We start from the raw sequence: 13,460 nt of genomic DNA, 5'->3' as shown, positions 1-13,460 counted from the left end.
CAAGCACTTTAAGCTTACCTGTAAGTAAGTTTATCTACAAATAATCTGGTAAAATATAGCAGAAAGTCACTTACCCCTTGACTAGCTCAACTGCAATGAAGTCATTGCCATCACCACTGTTAAAGAGGATGAAACCATCAGCTGAGGTGGTCTTGAACTGAAAGAAGAGGTGCATGGATGTATAAGCCTGCAAGGTGGCCAAGCTCAGGTAGCTGCTCTTGGTCTTGAATGTCACAGGGTCAGCTATAATGTTGCGCAGACCAAAGCGTGCCTTCAGCTCACAATAGTCAATATCACCATTCTTGCACAGGTCAATGTAGAGCATCCCGTTGAACATGAGGCTCTGGAGGTGGCCAATGAAGCTGGAGGGGATGACAGAGATGTACCGTTTCTCCGTCATGATCCCTGTCTCAATGTTGTGGAACTCCAAGCGGGTGTGGTCACCGACCATTGTGCCTGAAGGACAGAAACAAGGAGGAAACATGCAGAAAGCCCAGGGATCAGTAACAGGCTATATGGAGCCCTTCACCCTCCAGTTTCCAGACTAACAGCAGTACTAACTTAATCCTATCTGATCACTGTTCAGCGGCTTGCATAAGAAAGAATGTATAGACTCTTGGTGGAGAGGCTTGAGTGTAGCTCTTGCCAAAACCTGAAAGGAGAGAGAAGACAGGACTAAAGGGCCATGGACAGCAAGCTCTGTATTTTTCCCTGTGTTTCACAGACTGTCTTGTTTGCGAAGACTAGGTCTCTCCCTTTAAGCCTACAGTGATCTATTTGATCCAACAGTCCATCTGTCAAACTCAGACACTTCTGAAACAACTCGTACAACTGTGCTTCCTAAAAACACTGAATAAACATAGATTAATATAAAAAGAGCAGAACAAGAAGTGATAACACTCATAAATCTGCTAATATTTATTCTGTTGTTCTCTTCTGGTATCTGATGTTACTTTTCTTGTTTTAAAAGCAGGGCAGGAGGGAAATACACAAGAATGCAACAGGCAAAAAGCCCTCCATATATTTAAATCATCAACCTACCACTTGGGCTATTTGTCACATTGTGACAGATTTTAACCTCTCATTTAAAATATTCAAGCTATTCAGTATACCAAATATTTCAGGCTACTCTTGAAGAAAATTTAAATGTTTCAGTAAGTGTACTAGGCATCAGTACAGCCACAGAACCCACACAGACAGATGAAATGTAACAGTATGCTAAAAGATTAGTTTGACTACAAAGACAAGTTGGGCAACATCAGAATGAAAGCCATTACAACCAACCTTATTTTAGTCCTCTATAGATCTTAACTAAGATAGTTTAACTATTTGGTCACACAGGCAAGTATCCTTTCTACACAGGCCTTGTGCCATTTAGTATATAACAGGAATAATAATAAATTCATGAATTACTCAACATTAAATTGTTTTCTCATCATTCAGTGTACAACTATTATTCATACTTTGCTACAAATATGCTGTTATTCTTTCTCTCGTGAAATTTTCTGCAGTGCTATATTGGGTTTACATGGTGAGGTGCTGGCCTGTGGTGGCTGCAGGGCGGCCCCTGTGAGGAGGGGCCGGGGCTGCCCCGTGCTGGACGCGGCCGGTCCCAGCCAGCTCCAACGGCTCCACCACAGGGCACAGCTGAGCCTCTCAGCCAAGATGGCGGCGCCCGGGGAAAAATGTGTTTAAGAAAGGGCAAAATGCTGCCCATGAGTGAGGAACAAAGGAAAAACACCCAAACCAAAACCAAACACAAAACCCCTGCAAACACCAAGGTCAGAAAAGGAATAGGGGGAGGAGGTGCTCCATGCCCCAGAATGGAAATTCTCCAGCAGCCCATGGAGAAGACCACAGTGGATCAGACTCCCACACTGCCACCCGTGGAGGACCCCCATGCCAGAACAGGTGGATATTTCCTGAGGGAACTGCAGCCCACGGAGAGCCCACACTGGAGTGTGTTTTCCTGACAGCCTGTGGAGAGGACCTAAGCTGGAGCACTTCATAAAGGACTGCTGCCCATGGGAAGGACCCACACTGGAGCAGGGGAAAAGTGTGAGGAGGAAGGAATGGTAGAGAGGAGCTGTTACAGATTGATCACAGCCACCATTCCCCATCCCCCTGCACCGCTGAGGGCAGCGGGGAGATAGAGACAGGAATGAAGGACGAAACCTAAGAAAAGGAGAGGGTGGGGAGGATGCTTTACTTTCTGTCTTTGTTTCTCACCATCCAACTCTATTTTTAGTTGGCAATAAATTAAATTTTCCCCAAGTCAATCTTGTTTTGTCCATGACAGTAATTAGTAAATGATCTCCCTATCCTTATCCTGAACCATGAGCCTTCTCATCCTATTTTCTCCCCTGCCCTATTGAGAAGAGGTAGTGAGAGAGCAGCTGGGTGGGTGTCTGGCAGTCAGCCATGGTCAACCCACAAGTTCAGCAGCACAGTGTGCAAATTATCCTCAAATATTCACTCCATCTTCTACCACTCCTGTAAGATTAAGGAATATGATGTTTAATTTTATATACACAAAGCTGAGGAACAGAGAGATCATCATATAAAAAGCTTTGGATCTCAGAAAAGAAGTCTTTGGCATCCACTTTAGTGGAATATGTAACAGCTTTGGAGCACTCACTAGTTTTGAGGATTAACACTTCTAGAAATCCCAAATGAGTACCTCCCAAAAGGACAGGTACAATCAGTGATCAACTGTGAAAGATCTGACTTCAAGTGACTTACCCAGCTTTCCATAGGAACTCTAAGGTACAAAAGTCAATTCCTCTGGGCTGTATTCACGTGCCTGACATAGAGGTCTCTTTTCTCTTTTTTACCATGCTATGCCTCATTCACTACAAACTTTTCCAAGGGTATCTTAAAAATAAACACCTCCTTTAATACAAAGGCCTATATCAACCTGTTTTCTGTATCATCCTTTCTTAATGTAAGCAGAGAAAAGCTCCTTTGGAAAAGGACAGCAGCAAATACGAAATTAGACAACACCAAAATGCATACATACATAGACCTATGTACTTTCCACTTTTCCACACTTTTGCATGTTTCTCTACTTAACCTTCTAGTATGTTGCTAATATAATTACTGAACAGGTAAAGTCCTTTGTTCTAGAAGGTTTTCCAAAGGAAACAGCCACACTACCTGTTGGTCTCTCTGCCTCCAATAACATTTTAACATGCTGGTCAAATTCAATCCAGTTTAAAAGAACAAAAGGGTCAAAAATATTTACATTCATACTAGTTTTGGGAAAAACTGACACCTGGATAAAGACCTGAATAAATGTTTCCAGTGTGCTACAGACAAACAAAATTTAGCAATAATTTCCTGTTTGATTGCATCTGCTGGTCAGTTAGCATATATACACAACTCTTGACTAGCCACTGCAAGAGGTATTTCTGATTCATTGGGATTATCCCTAGGAGTCACATCAATCACCATAGCTGAGTTCAGGACAAACCCCAGGTCATATCAGCTGGAACTTACAAGTTTTTTCAAGTTCTGGGCTACATCCTGAAAACTCCTAGCATTTCTCACCTAAACAGTTCCCAGGCATTAAAAGACCAAACAAAAAAAAAAAAACCAAAACAAAACCAAAAACAACCATAGGCATTTCAAGACTTCTACTATTCAGAACATTTTTTTTTTTTTTTCTGTTGGAGATAAAATGAAACCTGAAAACATTTATAAGACACTTAGATGACTCAACCTGACTTGTGGTGTACAGTCTCAGATTAAATGAACTGACAGTCTCTTTCTTGCTTAGGTCCTCTTGAAACACTGAAATATTCCTAAGTCACCTCTCACGATCATGTACAAAGTGCAATTTTTCAGTTTATACTTTGTCCAAACATGATCAGTTTTTGCAGAGACAGAAAACAAGCAAAGTTGTTATTAGAAAAAAATGTTTTCAATTATCTATTCCAAATAGGAAGAGAAAATATTACACAAAACCATTCATTTTTTTCACTTATTCCCAATTTTAGCAGTGGATCTAAATTTGAAGACAATTACACAAGGACCACTGACATGGAAAGCTTCAACTGAAGCAGATACAGCTGGACAAACTTAAAAGCAGCTGAAAAGACTCACATGAGTTTCTGCATAGTCTAAAAGTATCAGTACCTGTGCAGTGTTTTTAAATCCTGAAACAGTTCTTTATCACAAATAATAGTACTTTAGTTTGAGAAATGCCAGTTCACAGGAACTGAAACTGTGTATGGGAAAGTTCGTTAAAAAAAAAAAAAAATCTCACTTCCACTACTGTGATTGTTAGAGGCTGTTTCAGTTTTAGCAAATGAAAATTTCTGATTTTTTCCAAACCAGAAGAATTGTATTTCCTTAAAAATAAAATAAAATTTTAAAATTATTTTTTAAAAAAATCCTGCTTCTTACATCAAAAGATAAGAAAAATAAAATGTAGAGATGTCAAAGACCAAGAGCAAGAAAAAGCCCCTCCTTAGCTGTTCTACTCTTAGATAAATGCAAACAAGTTGTTATTGGAGTAGGAAAGAAAAGGCAGGCCTGGGAAATCTGAAGTACACTGGAACAGGGAATACAAATATAGGGGGCATTAGAAATAGAGTAAGGGAGGTTAGACGAGCTGAACCCAGAATTTTAAAAAAGGTAAAAAATGAGAAAACTGGGACTGGCTTAAGAGAAATAGGAGAGTGTTAGCAGTGGTAGTGCAGAAAGTTAGGAGATGTTCAGTGAAAAGCTGAAAAGGACATGACAATACAAAACAAGAAAATACATCTCTGTTCTGATTCTGAAGAAATCATGGAGTGAAATCCAATATTTTCTGATCTCATTAGCTGTCAGCCTCACCTTCAGAGTTCTCTAATTCCTCCATTGTGCTCTGCAGAGAGTACTGTAACTACTACAGCAATCAGCAGCTCTTTAGTTCAAGTGGTAGCAGACAGAAAAAATTCCAGCCTCCACTGCAGTATTTGGGTGCTAGCATGATGCTGTAGGGAGGAATGTAACTGCTATATTTGCATCTCATTTATCACTGATGTTCTGAGGTCTGTTCTGAGGCTGGGGGGCATGTGAGAGGAAGGTTTTGTGATTAAGCAGCCAAATGCTATCCAGAGGAACTAGATTCTGTCTCCCCCTTAGGTGTCCTGCAGGAAGCCAAGTCAGCCACTTCATTACAGATTTTTCACAGGTGGTCATTAATTGTCTAGACCTTATCCTCCAAGTAGCAGAGTTGAGCTAATTTGTAGGATCCAATTTACAGACAAATTGAATATTTGTGCATGCAAATGACTGAAAAATCATGCCAAATTGGTACAAAATACATCCAACTTTGAGCTGGTGCCTTGTCTCCAAACATGTAAAATCAGAAAAAGAAACCTACTCATTTAATGTAACATAGACATGGGAATAAATCCAGTTACAGCTTCTTAGTTCTGTATAAACATATTGATGAGTAGCACACAACACACATACAAAAAAACAACAGGTCTATATTTAGAGCAAAATTTAGTTGACATGCACTGTTCCAAACATGTAGTAAGAAAGAAGGCAGCAATCAGGCTGTTTATTTTTACTGGGGGCCCAATTTAGACATCTGATCTATGCCTAAAGACAGCAAGAATCCTGTGGAAAAATCTATGTGACCACATCATTGAAGACTATATCATCTGTCCAAGGAAGTGGGATGCAGATTGCACAGAAAATCTCAACTCTGGCTTTTCTGACTTTTTAGTTTGCCATGATGGCATTCTTTTAACAGATATTTTTAGCTGTAATGCATCTTTAATTATGTAATTCATATACATGTACACATGCACATACTATTTTGGTATCATTATTATTTACAAACTCAGTTTTATGAAAAGGAGACAAAAAAACAGATGGCTTTTGGGGGATTGAGTTGGTAATGCAAAGAGTGCCACCTCATGGTGTTTGCTGAAAAAGCATATCCAGAAGTATTCTTAAATGCAGAAGTAAATAGGATGAAATGTTTACCAGCATGTTTCACTAATTCATAAAGCTACCTCTTAAATAAAATTTCATTTTCCTACAAGCCAATATTGACTAAGACTCCACCAATTCCAACAAGGAGAGGGAAAGATTCTTCTTTCTTATGTTTCTGATACTCTCTTGCAAATTCTCAGCCTATACAGCACAGCACATATTTACTTCAGAGGGAAAATATATATTAAGCAATTTTCCTGCAAACCCACTTCTTTGGGCTTATTTCAAAATCCTGACTCATGGCTTTCCAAATAATCTAGTTACACATTACTTAAAATTAATTGCATTCACGCAGTAGAAAAGAACCTTTTGCAAAGATAGGAAATAGCATTCTGGCACTGCCTGTGGCGGTCATTCCTTCCAGTTGCCTTCCAGCTAGAAGCTACTCAGAGGAGAGGACATCAGCATTTGGCGAAACAGCATGGGTCACAATTACATGAACATACCCCTATCAAGTGTTGCATCCAGGGTTACCATTCTTTGTGATTCTACTATAAGCCTTCAGACTGCTAGAGTTTTCCTCAAAAACCCAGTTAACTGCCTACAGTTATATACAACTACACGGATTTTAGACGTTCAAAAAATAAAAACTAAGTTTCCAGCTCTTGCAGCTGTACGAAATGGACCAGAAAAGTATCACCTCAAATTTTTTAATGAAAAAAAGATAAATCTGAAGTACCTTAATCATTTCAATGCAAATCTCATAACTTGGGAGACACCAGCTTTCCTGAATGATTGACCTTTTCTTCCCCCCCTTCAACTACATTTCTCTATAGAAAGAAGCAGGAGCTCAAAAAGCTGTCAGGAAATGCAGGAAAGAAACAAAGAAAAAAGAAGAAAAAAAAAAAAAAGACTGACACACTCTATACATTATACGATATGATATATTCTGATGAGTTAGGGTCCTCCCTAACCTCTAAAACGAAGTTGGGAACAAACCGCTCTATTTGTTTTTCCTTCTGGATGGCTCTGAGCCATAAGCAGGAACTTCAAGGAAAAAACCAAACAGCAGGAGACAGAAATCCATATTCTCTAACACATGTATCAAATGCAGGTTTACCATCAAGGAAAAGTTAGTGCAGACAAAAGGTTTAGAGAGCCTTGGTTTTGATTCCATAGCATTGGAAAACACCACATTTGCAACTCAGTAATGAGGTATGCTCAGAGTGTACCCCAGACAGAGCCTGGCACAAGAGTGCATGCTGCTTGGCACCTCTGTATTCTTGGGCATAAATGGAAGCTTATCTGTCCCCCAATCCCGCATTTCATATAGACATAGGTGTCACAGAAGTTCCTGGTGCTGGCTAAAAAGTTAGTCTCTCAAAACTGAACTTTAGTTTTCAACATAGTAACACTAAACATACAAGAAGTAGCAGGAAGGGGAAAAAAAAAAAAAAAAACCAAAAAAAACCAAACCACCAAATCAGAAAGAATGGGTGTAACAGCAAAGAAGAGACTGAGAACAGAGATACAAAGATAATGACAAAAATTACTCATACATCACACTTACCCTCAGCAACATCATCATCCACCATCAACTTCAGGCTCTTTCCTCGTCGAACTACCCGGACAGTGTGCCACTCGTTGTCATTGAGTTTCTGCCCAGCATAAAGAGTTTCAGGTCCCTTGCCTGGGGATGGTGATAGGTACGACAGTTAATGCCAGACTCCTGATTAGTTTAGCATTTGTCAATGGGAAAAGTCACCAAAAACAACCTGGTGTGATACAGTTTAGTAGACTGTGTAGGTGTATTATAATCTGTAATCAACACTCACACCTACAACCTTCCTAGCTCAGAGGGAAGTGTCAAGGTCACAAACTCTTCCACTCAGTAAAGTGCCTTCCACGGCAGAGCCCAGAGGTCACATGCATTTAAAAGAGGCAAAAATCTCTCTTGTGCTATGGTATTCCATTTCCAAGCGTCACATTTTACAGGGCACTGGAGTATCAGAAAGACAAGCTGGTGACAGAAATTACTCTAGAATGGAACCAGTACAGCAGAATTTTGCTCTCCTAAAACTCTGGATTTACAACAGCACCAAGGTGCTTGGGATTCTTTTCAAAGTTAATCACTCAACACTTAGATATCAAACACCAGGCTGATTTCAGTCCTTCAGTCTCAAAAAAAACCCCACAACAACAAAAACACAACAACAAAAAAACACCCCACAAAACCTCAAACACCCCCCCTGCGCAATTTTTTTTTTTTTTTTTTTTAATTTAAAACCACAGAAAGACAACCACTCACCAACCTGGCTGATTGCTCTGAGGTTCTTTGGCAAAGCTGCCTAGCTATACAGTGCTTACTTTGCCCCCTTAATTACAGGTCAAAAGGGAAAGAGGACCCCTTTCTTCTCCAAAAGGTAAAACCACAGTTGCCCTTGCAAACAATGCTCCTGGGAAAATAGCATTAGTGCTACTCATATTTGTCCAGTTTTGCTGCTCACCCATCACAGTTGACAGGTAATTATTTAAAACATTAATTGTTCAGATTAAAGTACTGGAACATCTTACTCAAATAGTAAGTGAAACTGAATAATGATGTGTGCTAAATTAAAAGCATCCACGGTCATTTCAGTACAGTACTAGTGTGTTTTTTGACACAGGTATATCAGAGAAATGCCAAATAAGGACAGCAGAACTTGTTGCACATCAGGTCTGGGCCCATTGCCCAAACTGGCAAAAGGGGAATCCAAGAGAGAAAAAACAAGACTCACTGAACATATTAAGAGGCAGGACAGGGACAACAAGAGGCACTGCTACAGCTCAGCTTACTGCACTGGTAAAACTAATATCAGATATGCAGATTATTTCTCTCTGTTCAGCACAAGCAAATCAATCTTTTTAGATAGCCCACAAACAGCATTTATTCTGCCCAGTTTTCAATGGACTAGTTACATAACACAGAATAAAATGTTGTACACATCTTCAAGCAAAACTCTGCATGAGGGGATGCATCCACTCTGACCTGTGTTGTGGTGTAGACTAACAAGTAAAAGTAGCATATTTCATAGTGAAACAGAATTGAAGGAAGAGGTAGGAAAAATATTCAGGGACTTTACATAGTCCACAGTATGCACACTGCCTAATCAGCAACATTACTGTAATTGTTTCTTACTGAGGGGGAACATGGGCAAAGAAGGTAGTGTCTCATTCAGCTAGGATATAACGTGAGTAGGGGAATCATATGAAAGGAGACCAAAGCAAAATGAATATTCTGTTATTCTCCTTAAAGGATCATGCAATTCATGTTAATAAAAAAAAAAAAAAAAAAAAAAGGAGTTTAATACCCTTTCAAATAAAGCCCACTGCTAGCCAATTTTACCATAGAGCAAGAGGAAAAAAATGTTTTTCTACAGTGACCTGAAAAACAAGAGAGTCATTCTTGGGTTAAAAAGACAGGAAATCATATATTGCAGTTACAGAGAGTATCTCCTCAACAGGAGAAACCTGTATCCTCTGCAGTTCCTCATCCATGTGCCAAAGTCACACTGTACCACGAATGTAAATCCAGCTGTACAAGGCAGCTAGATCACAGACAGAAGGCTTAAGTTCTTTGGAACCAGACAAGCAAAATTCTTTTAAATTGAGTCCAAGAAAGTTATGATAGATTTACATCAGTGAGTGTGTACATTTTATCCCAGAGCACATATCATAAAATGATGCCTCTGGATGGCCAGCAAATCAGTTACTATAGTTCCACACAGTCACTTTCCATGTTATTTAAGTCCATGTCTCGTTCAGCCAATCCAATATTTTTTCAGTAGGGGAAAAAAAAAAAAAAAAAAAGGATGTTTTAATACTTTTGTTTACTGACAAACCTTCACTTTGTATGAAACAATGGGCATTGGCTTCTTTTGGTAGGGTCACCCAAATAACATTACATACAAAAATTCAAAACACGAGCATGATCAAAAGCATTCAGATCAGTTTTTCAAACCAGACATATTAGAGGGTTGATTTTTTTTTTTAAAAAAGGTGTGAAAACAACATTATTTTACTCTATTACTTTCAAGACATTTACACAGCAAGTGGGTTGACCTGAAAAGGAGCAAAATTGTGCCCCCATTTCAACTGCGAGTTGAATTGCTGCTCCCTGGGTAAGCTCCTACTGAATTCCAAATGGTTCCAGGAACTGTGTATAGAGGGACTCCCGCATCTGGATGCTAAACTTCATTTAATTGAACATGATTACTACATATGCTGCTATTATACAGATATTTATGTATGATCAATTTTTAAAAGATAACTTGAAGATTCCTAAACCAACAGTTGCAGATGCTGGGGAGAATAGAAAAGAATTGGGTCATGTGTAGCAGAAGGATAATGCTCTCTTTAAGTACCATCTCCTATCCAGTAAGGCATTTCTGTGATCTTACAGCTAAACACACAGAACCAAGTCTGTAGACCAAAGTTGGTGGGGTTTTTTGTTGTTTTGTAGGGTGTTTTTTCCTCCTTTCAAGCTATCTGCACCTGCATCACCCTTCAACTAGGATAATCCAGATGTAGGAGGAAGCAAAGCAGGTTAGCTAGACAGAGGAAAACAAGTCAAATATTTGTATTTTCCCTTTGTGTGACAGTTTTTTATGATAAAAGACAAGGAACTTCAGCAATGTTATGAGCTGGATGCCTATAATTTATAATACGGTGAGATGGCAGTTGGGCATTAGGTAATTTCTGCAATTTATTCAATTTTTATGAGTGAGAAAAGACAACATAAAACAAAAAAGAGTAAGAAAGTTTCTACTGTAGCAATAACTTAATAGTTAAGCTGCCAGAGCATGACTCCTGGTGGTGTTTCCGGCCTTCTTGGCCATTCTATTCCCTTTCCTATTGTCCTCTAAGGAACTGTATATCATACAGAATTGATCACTGCCTCTTATTTTCAAACTCAAATGAGATAGACTAGTATGTATTCCTTTGCTGCTTTACAGTGGCAAACACTACTTAATCAGAAGCAAAAACATCTCTCTCTGGACATTAGCTGAGCTGCAGTTCAAGCTTCTTGAGCAAATATTGCTTGATTGAGCTGCAGTGACTCCTCCTCATGCTCCCATGAGTCCTTTGACACCTACTCAAAACCTGTGTGCATATTGTTCACAAAAAAACAACTAGTATATGCTTTCAAACATGGAAGAACTCCATCCAATCTGCCCAGGATGTACCAGTCATTAACTCTGTATCAAAGGCGCACTGCTACTAATTAATAGCTTGGCCCAAACAGACTATATAAAAGTGCCAAGAATAGACATGCCAAAGTATTAAAGAAGAAATCAAAAAGTAGTTCATGTCTTCTGAAAATGCCAAGTTGCTTTCCATCTGGCTCCCAAGAACTCATTGTTTAGAACAAACAACTGGTCAGAGGGATGTAGTTAAAACAATAGCTCTGACAACCCCAGCTGTTATCCAGCCTCAGTGGTTAACAGTACACAATTTCCCTCCTATGAAAGGCAAAGGAGAAAAGGAGTTAATCCCCTCAGCGGTTCCTCACAGGTGGATCAAAAAGTGTGCTCTTACCCTTTGTGCTGACTGTCATTACGTGATCCATTTATATGATTAAAATGGCCTTCATGAAACCACGCTATCTTCATTATTGCATATCTTACACATTTCAGAAGAGGTCAAACATTCAAGTTAACAGAACAGCAGAATAGACAACCAGAAAGGACACCGCCAGATTGATGAAAATGGAAAAAGCTCTTCCTTGTTACAATTACAATGATAAATAATTCTACAGTGATACACTAATGCTTGTTAGAGAAGGTCCTCAGTAACAATAAAATGATTTTTTCTTTTTAATTAAAATGCTCAGCTGCCATCTCAGCTTTGTTCAGTGGCAAGATGCATTTTTGTGTCTGTTTTATACAGGGCAATCTCTCTCAGGAATGCCAACAGCAGCCCAGGGCAGGGAGGGGCTGGGAAGGTTCTTTGCCTTTCTTTTTTTTTTTTTTCTTGGGGGGGGGGGGGGGTGGGGGGGTGGGGAGCAGTGGCATTGGTTGTTTTTATTTAACACTTTTACAAAATGATCAGAGAAGTTGTGATTCACTTTGAAAAACATGTGTGCACAGATCTGTGAAACATGACAATGAATCATAAGACAAGCTGGACAGATTCTCTCAAAGCTTATAACGAAGTGATTCACCCTATTTAGACATTATTCAACAATTCCATAAAGAATATTCAGCTGCAACTAGTACAACTGGAGAGTGGGATTCTTCATTGTAGCTCCAACAGTGTGGCACAGAGGAGGGAGGTTATGAAGCCAATGGCCCACTCATCTCTCATCCCTAATGATATCAACAGTGCTTTGGAAGATAATTATCTTGCATATACAGACTATATATTTAGTAACATACACGAAATATTTATGCATAGTTATACAATATGGCAGGTATTTTTTTTGTAGCTGTTACCATATTAAACACAGAATTCTCTTTCCCATATATCACCTTTTCAAAAAAGAGATATTCAGCCACAATTTCTACAGGCAAGTTTGAACAAGGTGGGAATGGGGGCGGGGGGAGAAATGAGTTTAAGGACAAAGACTGTCAATTATTCACACACCTTTATGGCTTACTCATGTGTAGCGAGCTCCTACAAAGGATGGGGCAAATATTGAAATACAAGCATTGCTCAAAAGCAGAGCTGGCAACTGCTCTGAAAAACTTCAGTATCTTTTTGTCTTGGTTGAATACAAGTCAGTAGTGCAAATTTTGTTGGGTCTTTTTAGGCAGCACTAGTACGGACAAAGAGTTTTAGGAAAGTCTTTTTCTTGACCTGAATCCACTGTCCAACTCCAGGAGCATTGTTAATTGCTAGGAAACAACTGACAACCCCAAACTCTCAGTACATTGCAGACATTCTGTAAATATCCCAGTCAAATCAACACATATTCACATACATACACACTTGTTTTGCTCATATACAGGTTTCAGAATCCCCCTTTCCAAGAAAATGTTAGCTGCCAGCTAGGAAAAGCAGTTGCATTTCCCTACAGATAAATACCTTCCTTGAGGACCTTACCTGCACCAACCTTTCCGTTTCCTTAAGGAACAGGATCATCTCCATGTACTACCCCACGTTAAACAACATATAACATACACTTAACAAAACAAATGCTTTTAGCAGGGCTTACAGAAAAGTTATGTTTACAGCTTTATAGAGTGGCTTCACTAGGAAATCAATGAAGTTGAGCATGATTTATACCAGCCTATCCAGAAGCAAAGTTTAATTATTTACATTTGTACAGCAGTAAAAAATGCATACACTAAATCCTTTAAATACCCACAGAATCAATTAGCCTCACAAGTGCAAATAAGGATCCCCCCCCCCCCCCCCCCAAACTAATCAAGTGCATAGAATTAACTCAGCAAATAAATGAAAAGTAGCAAGACCACCCTACTAGTTCTCTCAGAAACATATCCCAGTCTACATATAAACGTGACAAAAAATAAGTTAAGCTGGGT

The 13,460-nt window shown here is 39.2% G+C and overlaps 1 protein-coding gene across 1 annotated transcript in view; it reads right to left on the bottom strand.

The window, feature by feature from the left end:
• NRXN3 (neurexin 3) overlaps positions 1-13,460 on the bottom strand; it is a 1,036,510-nt gene that overhangs the window by 571,013 nt on the left and 452,037 nt on the right. The window contains exons 12-13 of the mRNA XM_074824849.1: positions 7,505-7,624; positions 75-456 (exon numbers count right to left, since the gene is read on the bottom strand). Of these exons, the coding sequence (XP_074680950.1) occupies positions 75-456; positions 7,505-7,624 (502 nt within the window). The remainder of the gene's footprint in view (positions 1-74; positions 457-7,504; positions 7,625-13,460) is intronic.

This window comes from Strix aluco, chromosome 4, assembly GCF_031877795.1.
Source record: "Strix aluco isolate bStrAlu1 chromosome 4, bStrAlu1.hap1, whole genome shotgun sequence".
NCBI lineage: Eukaryota > Metazoa > Chordata > Aves > Strigiformes > Strigidae > Strix > Strix aluco.
Note: the sequence above shows the minus strand (reverse complement) of the source record. Positions and strands in the feature narration are given on the sequence as shown.